The sequence below is a fragment of the Octodon degus genome, unplaced genomic scaffold (genome assembly GCF_000260255.1).
Source record: "Octodon degus isolate 3935 unplaced genomic scaffold, OctDeg1.0 scaffold00177, whole genome shotgun sequence".
Taxonomy (NCBI): Eukaryota; Metazoa; Chordata; class Mammalia; order Rodentia; family Octodontidae; genus Octodon; species Octodon degus.
Genome location: NW_004524753.1, coordinates 4,271,950 through 4,283,515, shown reverse-complemented (window position 1 = coordinate 4,283,515; position 11,566 = coordinate 4,271,950). Strand labels below are relative to the sequence as shown.

At 43.4% G+C, this 11,566-nt stretch overlaps 1 protein-coding gene and 1 pseudogene across 1 annotated transcript in view; both read right to left on the bottom strand.

The window, feature by feature from the left end:
• Positions 1-11,566, bottom strand: part of Sv2c (synaptic vesicle glycoprotein 2C) — a 230,291-nt gene that overhangs the window by 84,744 nt on the left and 133,981 nt on the right. The window contains exon 4 of the mRNA XM_023703655.1: positions 796-947. Coding sequence (XP_023559423.1) covers positions 796-947 — 152 coding nt within the window. The remainder of the gene's footprint in view (positions 1-795; positions 948-11,566) is intronic.
• On the bottom strand, positions 5,875-6,941 carry LOC101578204 (annotated as a pseudogene).

The following is an 11,566-nucleotide window of genomic DNA, read 5'->3' as shown; positions in this document are numbered from 1 at the left end:
AGAACAGAAAAGAAGAACAGCAATCAAGATCTATCACATAGAGATACAAATTACCTGCCACGAAGTGGTTATTGTGCAACCCCAAATGGTTCTAAAAAAAAAAAAAAAAAAAAAAAAAAAAAAAAAAAAAAAAAAAAAAAGACAGGCATCAGATGCAACGAGGACCGAATAAATGTGCTGTGTAAAAACACAGAACGAAAATGAAGCGTGCATTTTGGTTTTCACTCTCCACTCTTGCCACAGACCTCCTAATCCCTTGAACATTTCAGGGTGGAGGAGTGTTTCTCTGTTCTGACCAAGCAGCTTCTCCAGGCTCCTGGGTGCGGCCTGGACACAGAAAGGCCCAGCGCAGAGGAGAAGCTCAGAACTCGCAGCTCCGTCCCACCCTCTGGCTGGGGGAGAGTTAGCCTTCCAGCCCGCCTGTGCGACTCGTACAGAGAAGCCCATGTGAAAATCCCTGGGGTTTAGAGAGCTCCAAGCTGTGGAAGGCAGGGAATGAGGGGAGTGGCCCGAAGCCCCTCACCCTGCTCTGTGTATATTCTCCTGTGTATTCACCCTACACATTTTGATAACCGGAAGTGCTATGAGAGTAGAGAGGAGGAAAATGCTTTTCCTATCATACTCTCCACCTAGAGAACCACAGACACAGTCTACTTTAGAGGATCTGTAAGCAAGAAGAAAATATGACAGACAGGAGACACATGCTGAGGATGGCTTTGGCCTCAGACCTGCGCTTGAAAAGAAGCCGATGCCCAACCCCCCCCCCCCCCCGTTGGTGCAAGGCCAGCCCCTTACCGTAGTGCGGGATGATGGCCCAGGCCATGGCAGAGGCGTAGATGCCACCGATCATCCAGAACATGCAGAGCCAGCTGAGATGCTCACCCCTCTTCTCTCGGGCCAGGACTTCAGCAAAGTAAGAGAACACAGTGGGAATGGCTCCCCCGATCCTGCAAGAAGGACAGAGTATGCATGAGCTTGGGGTTTGGACAGCTAGTAGGAGATGCAAAGGGCAAAGCCAGAGCAAGCTCTAATAACAGCTCTACTCTCCCTATATCAGCATGTCAAGAAATGTGTGTTTTCGCCATCTTATCATTTACTATTACCCTGCTTGGTAAAGGTTTATTATCCCTGCAACTCCTTGGACCTGCAATTAGGCTATGTAGCCAAAAGGTGGCAGTGGTGCTCTGCTCCTGTGGTTTAAGGCTTAGCTTGGGATTCCAATAGGCTTTCTGTTCGGTTTTATTAGACAATCTACTTGTTACATATTAAGTCGCAATAATGCAGCGTAAACTGGTGAATATTTTAATTAACTCATTGTTACAAAGAAATACTATGAATATGTACTGCCCTCGGGATGGGAACTCTGAAAGTAGCTCCAGGTGTCTGTCAGGAATCTCTGCAACCTGGACGCCCTCTTTGCTGCCACTATAGCAGCGGGCCCTGAAGCCCGATCAGGTGACACGCTGACAAACACAGCGCCAAAAAGGCCATGTCTTCCATCCATCCACTGTAGTGCCGGTACAGTAGACACCACTGCTGTGTGAATGTAATTGGAAGGGACTTGAAGAAGTGAGGAGCTGCAGTTTACACTCCGATGGGATGGGACATGGTGCTTCCTTCCAGGAGGGGCAGTGGTCGGGGCTCCCGTGGTCTGGAAAGCTGAGACAGCCGGAGGACCACCTCTGCTCCAGTGGAGGATTCTCAGACGAGGGTGAGTGGAATCAGAGTTTGTCGACTCAGGGAGATGGGCCATAGGTTTCATCCAAATTTCAAATAAGTCTTGATCCCCAATTTTAGGAACACTGCCCCAGGAAGGCAGGATGGAAAAATATTGCTTACTATTATTCTCAACAGTATGAATTTTTAACTATACTTAAACCATCGCACAGCATGAACAGGTTGTAGAGACAACACTTAGTGATCTATCAGGTATGTTAAAAATACAGTGAATGTTTAAATTTAAAAATATTCATTACAGTAAAAGACACATTGTCATGAACCCTCCACAAAATATTTCCCCCCACTTCAAAAGTACTTTGCTGCAGGTAGCCGAGTTAGATAAGAATATTATAGGCAGTCACACAGGGCCAGGCCCTCAAGGAGACAGCATGGAAGACAAGATACATTGCGACTGTGAGAGAGATGGATGCTCCCACTGTGGGCCAGACCTCGAGACAAAAGAGGAAACTCACTGGCCAATATTACAGCTCAAGAGGTGGCACAAAAGCCAGTGGGGCCACTGGAGATATTGCCTGTCCTCCCGCCCCAAGTTCTAGAAAATACCCACCTACTCAGACTCTGTTGTTAACTGATGTTCCCTGATGTTTGAGTAGATTAACAGTGGTGATCCCATCTCAAAATAATTTTATATTACATCACCACCCTACAAAAAGAGAGAAGTTTCTAACATACCTCTTCCTCCTGACTGTAATGATAAAGTCACTTTCCTGTTTGATACAGAGCATATGGTATGATATTTAATGTTGTTAAAAAATTTCTTCTTTGGCAAAATAGCAGAACAACATATAAAACAATTGGGGTATAATGTAGCCAAAAAATTAGCTTTAGAGATTCTTCAAAAGGAAAATTAGAGACTATTCTCGAAGTCTCCTCATATAAATGACCTGATATCTGCCTCAATTGGACCAGTTCTTCTGTTTCTCTTGGCCCTGACTATCAGGGCATTTCATAAACTGTTTAAGTATGTTCAACAAAGAATCCAAGCTGTCAAGTTAATGGTGCTTAGAGCTCAATACCAGACCTTGAAGGTAACTAAAGAAACAATGATTTAATTCCCAGATAAAACCATTGGGGAATGTAATGGGTCAACTGAATTTTGTGCTGTAACTGTGGAAAAGTATTAGGTTCCCTTGTGCTTCCTGCTATCTACTCTAAGGAATGTGTTCTCACCCTCTGTTCAAGGCTGTTTCGTAACGAGTAACTGAGTAACTGTCTCCTCCTCCCTAATCTAGTTCCTATAAACATAGTCAACAGTTAAAAATGTTGTAGGACTGCAAAAAATTACTAAGGCCATAAGATTACCCCGACCTTGATTGCTTTCTGTAAATGACATACAAACATCCAAACTGTGTGGCCAAGACTGTTTGTTCTGTCAAGTCCCATAAGATTAAGTTCTCTCAGAACTTCGCAGATCCCTCCTCCTAATCCTATCTGCAGACCAGAATGTGGTTTTTTCTTTAAGAGACCAGCCAAATCTTGCTTCAGTGCTGGTTAGCGCCTCCCTGCGTGGAGTGAGGCTGATCAGTCACCGGCCTGGCTAATAAAGGGTTCTCTAAATTTTAACCTGTTCTGCTCTCAGCCTCTTACTTAATTTGAACCCCGCATACACTTCTCTCATCATTACAGCCACTTACTAAAGTTTTCTAGATGTCTCTTTGATGAGTGCCTTTATGAGGTACAGTGAAAAATATAATGAATGGTGGGGCCATGTGCCATCTAATAGAAAGGTGGGCTTGTGGAAACATTGTAGCATGTCCTTTTCCACCTTATTCACCACATCTGGCACCCTATGACTTCTGGTTCTTCCCCAAAGTTGAAATGACCATGAGAGGCAAACATTTTAAGTCAATTCAAAGCACTGAAGTAGCCACCAGTGCAACCAAAAACCCTCAGGAAAGGGTACTTGCAGAATTGCTTCAGAAAGTGGCAGGAAAGTGGGGTGAGCATGTTCTAAGTGGAGTGTTTTGAGAGGATTAATAACAATGTGCTTTTTACTGTAGTAACTTTTAAATAAATGTAAACATTTGCCTTGTTTTTTATCATCTCTTACAGTGATATAGTCATGTACTGCTTCAGATTTATGGTCAGATTTATGGTCAGATTTCTGTAAGATAAATTGCTACTGACATTTGAAACAAATTTGATGAAGGAATCAAAGGTATGCACTCATTTAACGATAACCAATTTATTTTGATATGATAAAGAAATACTGATGTTGACTCTAGCAAATATAATTCAGGGAAAAGCCATTTTCTGCTCAAAATTTGTTGTACTACATGAATCATAGATTTATAGTATTCCTTAACTTACAGATTAAAATATATCACATTTCATGATACGCCCTGGTAAAGTGATGCCGTAGTTGTCTCAGTGGATATAGGTAGTTTATTTAGGCCAGTCTTTTTTTTTTCAAGTATTTCATTATTTTATTCTACTTTATATATATCATAAAAGGCCACAGCAGTTCTCAGTATATAAACTCTTTAAAAGCAGAGGGTACTGGGAAGGACAGACAAGTGTCAAATGGAGTCCCATAAGGAGGGCACACATGCAGTGCAGCGATTCTGAGGAGTAACAGGCAGATACCAAGCCCTCCACACTTAGCTTGCAACTACGCCATAGGCCAGTCTTATTTAATTTGGGAGTTGTGAAATTTATTTGTAACTTATGAAGAACATCTCAAAACTTAGAAAGGAAAAAAGATATAATTCCAGTAATAAGGGTGAGCATCTACATATTTGTAGTGCACGATGTGTAGATATCATGCCTAAGGGGTCAGTGTGCTACTTAGTGAAAGTTGCTATTTAAAGAGTTTGAACATCACCTTTCTGCATTGCTTGGGTTATGAATACAGTGACACTACCCCGACTCTGCAGGGATCTGACTCTACTTGTCTTCAAGCACTTCCTACATGTGGGAAGGTAGCAGCAACACATGAAGAGGCGACAACCAGCTCCAAGTGTGTCAAGCGAACTCTCCAACAGGGAACAAACGCATGTGGGAGGTGGGGAGAACTCCCTGCACCACCCTACCCCCTAGTGGGTCCCGTGTTTTTCTCACCCAGTTTCCCAGGAAGCTCATGCTAGTTAAGTTTAAAAACCCAACGTTTGAGTAGATCTTAACTGACTGTATCCCAACCCCCCATCTTAGTAGAAAATAAAATGTCTATGTCAAAGTTAATTAATGCTACTCCTTTTGTCCCATGACATGAAGAACCCAAATATAAACATCATAAATCTTACTCAGGTTCCTACTCTGTGGCTTTGCTTTTCAGTGCAAGAGAAGAGTTCTAGTTTGTACTGACTTTCTGCCACCTGATGAACATGAAATGTTAATGATTAGCATTTCATCAGGATCCTGGGGGTTCTATACTCAACAGTTACAACTCAAAACTTGTGAAGGCACAACTGCATGGCCAGCTATGTCCAGAGCCTCCGAACCAAGATAGAAGTACTCCATCATGGCTGAAATTTCAAGTGGAAGCTTGCAGACTCGCCTGCTAGCTGTCAACAATCCAAAGTGGAAGAGTGCATCTACTGTTCAGAGGTTGTAAAGCACTCCAGTTGGGTTTGATTCAATGCCTGTTTTTTTATGGTAGTTCTTTCTACACCGATGTGATGTCTCGCTATACAGCAGACTACAAGGGACTCTAAAGCTAAGGGATAAGTAAACCCATGGGAATCCTGTTTAGAACCTTTGCAAAAATATTTACATGCAGATACTTTTAGAATGGTCTAGGCATTTACTGTTGTGGGCTCATCACCTATTTGAGAAAAAAGTTTTCATCTTACTGTAGTATCTCCTAAGCAGAGGAAAACACTCCCAGGCTGTGATAGTAGTTGTGATGAGTCACTCCCTGGCAGCTGGCAGGGGGAATTCCTCTTTTTTTTTTTTTCCTCCTGGGCCCTAGGCTTCTTTATTTAAAATCAAACTGATAAGGGGATTAAAATCATGAGCATAATTGAACTGCAGTTTCCCCCCGACTGGTTGCCCCAAATTCCCTGCCCCCACCCTCTGTGCTTCAACCCTCCGAATGAAGAACTTAACCCCAAAGCCCTGCTAGATCCCAGCTCCTTCCTAACTCCTCTCCATCCTCTACCTGGCATCGCTGGCAGGGACAGTGCCACCTCAGCCTCAGTTTGAGTGCATGGGAGAGCCCAGGGTGGCAACAGGCACCAGGGGAAAGTCTTCCCCCTCTGGGAAAGAGACAGAGTACAGCATGGTGAAGGGGGACTTCCATAGCCTGCGGTGCCAAAGTGGTGCCCTGGGGCCAGAGGAAAGGACACGGGGGCCCCTGGGAAAGGGGACCTCCCCTCAGCCTCATACTCCTCTCGCTGGGAATAGTCATTGCCCAATTATTTGCCCTTCTGGCACCAGTTATAGAACCATACTCAGACCATGTCCTTCTCCAGCCCCAGCTGCTCCGTGATGCTCTGATCTGCTGCAGCATGGGCTTCAGGCACTGCGGGAACATGTTCTCCAGATTGCCTCTCTCTTGGTTCTCAATGCTCATCCACTTTCTCTTGCGGGCCTGAGGGAGGCTTTCCGTTTTGCAACTCTCCTGCAGGTTCTTGCTGTTGTCGGCCTCCTCCACCCATCTTTGTAGCAGGGGCCACAACTTGCACATGTTCTTGAAGCTGAGCTACAGCACTTCGAAGTGGCAGATGGTTGTCTGGCTGAACACTCTCCCAAAGATAGCACCCAGGGTGAGCCCCACATCAGCCTGAGTGTACTCCAGGGTGATCCTTTCTTGCTTCAGCAGCTTGGCAAACTGCTCCATTTCTCTCTGCAGGGTGTTGATGTTCTGGGACTCTTCGGGGTTTGGCTCTAGCTTCTCTTTTACCTTCACCTCACCAGGGTAGGTAGTGCAGGGCTTGGGGGAGGCCTCCTCTGAGCCACTCTCTACTCCAGCCCCCACCTCATTCTCAGGCTGGGTGCTCTCCAGGCCACCTTGGGGTGCCAGGCCCATGCCAACCTGAGGTCCACAGCACTTTGCCACCCCTCCACAGAACTCATATGGCTGGTGGCACGGAGGGACACCCCACACCTCAGGGCCTGGCCTAACCCCTAGCCCCACTCCTGGACCCCTGGGAGGGCCTTGGAAGCCGAGCTAGGTTGGTGGGTCAACCCAGCCTGGCTCCGGCCTCTCAGCCATCACCACCTCCAGAGAAGGCAAAGTCGGAAGCCAGGTGTCCGGCCATGGGAAGGAGGGAACCCCTAGCTGGAGGCCTGGAGAAACAAAGATAGGCCCAGGGGGCGGCACACCTCCCTCCCTCCCTTCCCAATCCCACCCCCTAGGATTCCTTTTTGAGTCCTCACTGCCTGGCTCAGCAGAAATGCACCAAAGAATTGGATTTCACACTTCCGTGCTGGAGTTGCCATACCAAGTTTCCTAGGACAGTCTGTTTGACATTTAAACATCTCAATGAATTGAAAAATACACTTCACCTCTGAGGTCAATGTGACCACAAAAGAAGTTGGAGTTGTTGAGGTGGACGTTTAATACCAGTGAAGCCTCCCAAGAGTTGCTGAGCTACTCTATGCTTTGGTTGCTGTGGTCCCCCTTGGACAGATGTTCGGATGCATCTTGTCATGGAAAGTTCACTTAGAACCAGTCAGAAGACACTGGGGCATCCTTCTGGGTACCTGTGTGCCTTCTAAAAAATGTTGCAGCTGCTATAGTTATCATGGATAAGAATATGTAGGCGAGGGAAAGTAGAACCTCTCTTGGCTTATATGGTCGGGCTCCTACAAAATGTTGAGAACAGGAAAACACTGCTACCACCCAACCCTCACAGCTTACAACTTAGAAAACCTTTCTCATTGCTGTTTTGCATCATGCCTTCATGTGAGGGGATAATGCATCTCCTTACTGAGATTCGTTATTGTTGATGTTGTTAATGGCATTAAGATATAGTATGTGAGAATATATAAAGAGATACAAAATATTTAAAAGACAATTGTCAAATTGCCTTGTTTAAATAGTTCTTAAGTAGGGCTAACTTTGTACCCTCCAGCCTCACCCTTGCATGTATTTGGCTATGTCTGGACACAATTTTTTTTTAAGTTTTTTTTTTAGAAGATTTTTTTAAACATTTATTTATTTGTGTGTGTGTGTGTGTGGCCAGCTCAGCCCACCAGGGGGCGGGGCTGGCTGGCATGTGGTGCTGGGGGATCGAACCGCGGTCCCTGTGCTTTGCCAAGCTTGTTCCAAGTAGGTGCTTTAGACCACTGAGCCATCTCACCAGCCCTGGACACAATGTTTAGTTGTTGTAATTTAAGGTCTGCTACTGGCATCGAGTAGGTGGAGACATGGGAAGATGTTAAATAGCTTACAGTGACTGGAACAGCTTCCTCTACAAAAAAGAATTACCCAGTCCCAGTATCGATAGTGCCAAGGTTGAAAAACCTTGCAATGAATGGAGATTTTAATGCAGAAAATATAATTAGATTCATATTTTAAAAATCCATAATAGAAGACATAAAGTAGTTATTTTTACATTACCTGGTGGGTAATACATCCTTAAACCCAGTTAACAAGAAAAGCTTATTATTCATTATATAGTGATCACTGTTGAAATTTGTTCAGGTCCTTTTTTTCAAGTTCATTTTTGATGAATGTTTACATAAATGAAGTAATTGGATCAGTGTTTTATAATGAATTTTTCTCAGTATCATACATTAAGACTATTTTATTAGCTGTCAAAAATTGTCAAATCTTAATTATCCTTCATAATAGAAGACATGGAAGTGATAATTGCAGAAATCCATACCCTGCATAGGAACAAGATCATCCAGATTTACATAATAATTGAATAATTCAATTAATAAATTTACATAAATTAAGCAGAATACTGATATTTGGCTTTCAGAGTTGGAATAGTAGATACTTTTAATGAAAGTAGTATTAATTTTTATAAATAATATTACTTATAGGGTTTTGGTACATTAATTATAGAAAGATAAAAGAGTCTGAAAATTTTGTGTTAAAACATATTCGTGTACCGGGGAGATAACTCAGCGGTCTAAGAGCCTGCCTGGCAAGTGCAAGGTCCAGGGTTCAATTCCTGGTACCGCATACCAACCCTTAAACCCAGAATGGTGGCGCATGTCTATAATCCTAGTGCTGGAAGACTGAGACAGAAAGATCACTGAGTCTAAACTGTGGTGAGACCCTGTATCAAATAAATAAATGAAGAAAAAATTCATTAAAAAAATATTCCTAGAATGAACTTGAACTTCCCTCCAATGTGCACATGGGAACACACTCACACACACACACACACACACACACACACACACACACAACCTCAATAGGATTACATGTGGTTCTAGCTAGGTGTTTGGCAAATAGATATGAAACATATCTATTTTTTTAAAAACCTAAGGCAAAGTTATAAGTGGGATATTGTTTAAGGCAAAGAGCGCATCAGCCTCACCGGCAGACTTTCTTGTGCTGAGAAACACGAGACATGGAAGTTAAATAAGATAACACAGCAAGTACCAGAGGGTGCCAAATACCTGGGTGACTGGGAAGTCTTACTCCCTGAAGTCTTGCAGCCACACAGTGCACCACTCCAGCAGGTGGCAGCACAGAGGAGGATGATGTTTGTCCCATATTGTACCTTGTGGATTTATGCTAGCTGCTCTGGCTTGGATTAGTATCCCACGAAGCCCCTGTGTGAAAGGTTGGTTCCCAGCCTGTGGTGCTATTGGAAGGTGGTGGAACTGTAAGAGGCACACTGGGATGTTCTGCAGTCACCAAGGGTTCCCTTGCAGGGAACATTAAGCCCTGGCCCTTTTCTGTCTTTTCCTGACCACTATGAGGTCAGTAGCTTGCTCTGTCATGTGACCTCTCCCCCCAAACAATGAGACAACCTGCCATGGACTGACATCTCCAAAAGGATGAGCCAAAGTAGACCTTTTATCTTTTAAAGTTGATTGTCTTAAATATTTTCTTATAGTAATGGAAAGCTGACTGATGCACTGTTTATTTGGGCCAAAAGAAGCTGAGGAGTCAATAGTAAAAAAGGAGTTACAAGTAAAAAGAATAATTATACTTGAAATGATTTGATGAAGGACATAATTTTAGGGGAGAAATTATGGAATGTCTGATGATTTCTTGCTCTAAGGAGAAACTCCACTAAGTAATTCTGTTCTGCTTTAACTCTCCAGCAACCATGCATATAACAAAGAAATTTCATGCTTTATTTTGTCATGTGACTGCTGAACAATTCTTCATTTTCACCTTGCATTTCTCATTTCTATTGGAAAGCAGGGCAGTAGGCAGAAACGTAACGAGAAGTCTGGGTAGTCATTGCAAAGTCACGTGTGTCATATGGGTAAGAATGAGAGGGCAAAGTTCACTAGCACCAACTCTGGAAGTTTTTCTTAAGGCAAGAACAAGGGGATTATGCAAAGCATATGGCCTACTCTAGGGGAGGAATCACAATCACAAATAACTTGCATAAAAATATCCTATGAATCCTTACACAGAATCAACAAAAGGGAGAGAAGACATTGAACAGCCAGACAAATTACCTAGCAATTCAGAACCAATTCCTTGTGTTCTAAATTGCACCCAGAAATAAGAAATCAAAGCAGTAGCCCTAAAGATGGGGCTTTTAGCAAAGCCTAGTTGTAAAAGTCTACAGAACATCACAGACCCCAGGGAAGTTGCTCAGATGTTTAGGTGAAAGTGCACAGACAGTGTAGTCTGCATAGGCTGGGCTGGCACAGAATAGAAGGCTGCCATATTGAGTAGAAGCTTGTGTCTGTTATGAGTAACCAAGAAAAAATAATTAGAAGAGGCATATTTGCCAGTAAATGAGCTCATCATCAAATCAAGGACAGAATTTCCACCCAATGGTAGTGCTAAAGGCCATATGCTTTGGGTAGATTTAGTCCTCCAATCTCCAGAACCACAATTTAAAAAACAAATTATATCCTGTTGTCAATATTATGTAACCTATGGATAGAATAATTGGAAGGGGACTTTTAAATTTATTTTCAAAATATTGATCTGTAAACATATCATTTGTGCAAAAACAGTGCTTTGCTAAGGAAACGGTGGTTCCATTCTTATAGTAGGCCTTGTTTGTCATCAGACTAGACCCTGAAAGCCCCAGACCTGTGGACATCTGTGCATCTGGGACAGCATCAGACCGGTGCTTCTGGTGGAAATGGTGTAGTCACACATTGGAATTCTAATACTATCTTGGAAAAAACAGAAAGAACCCCAACTAACCTAGCTATTGAGTTGGAAGAGCACGTTCCCCTCAATGGGGTCATGGGTAATGATGGCATAAATGATTGTGATGATGACCTATAAGACACAGTAAGAGTGTGAGGCTGTATCCAGCTACTTGTCGTGTACCTGTCCTCATCTGCTGTCCCATTTACCCCCTACTTACCCCCCACTCCATGGGGCAGCAGATGAGGACATGTATACATTGTTGCTATACCTTGAACAACAGGGCATAATTTATTTTTTAAACTGTGGCTCTGGAGATTGGAGGATTAAATCTACCCAAAGCATATGTCCTTTACCACTATCATTGGGTGGAAATTTCTGTCCTTGATTTGATGATGAGCTCATTTACTAGCAAATACGCCTCTCATCCACTTAAGCTCCATGGTGCTCTGTCTGCTTGCTGGAGGTGCAGGCCTGAAGAACACAGGTTCCTGGCCCAGGGGCTCACAGTACAAAGTCTGAAGGGGTGTATGACTAACAACACAGTTTTATACTGTAAGTACAGAGGATATTTTGCTCTATACACTCTACCTTAAGATCAAAAGCACGTTGAGTAAAATGCAAAAAACTAAG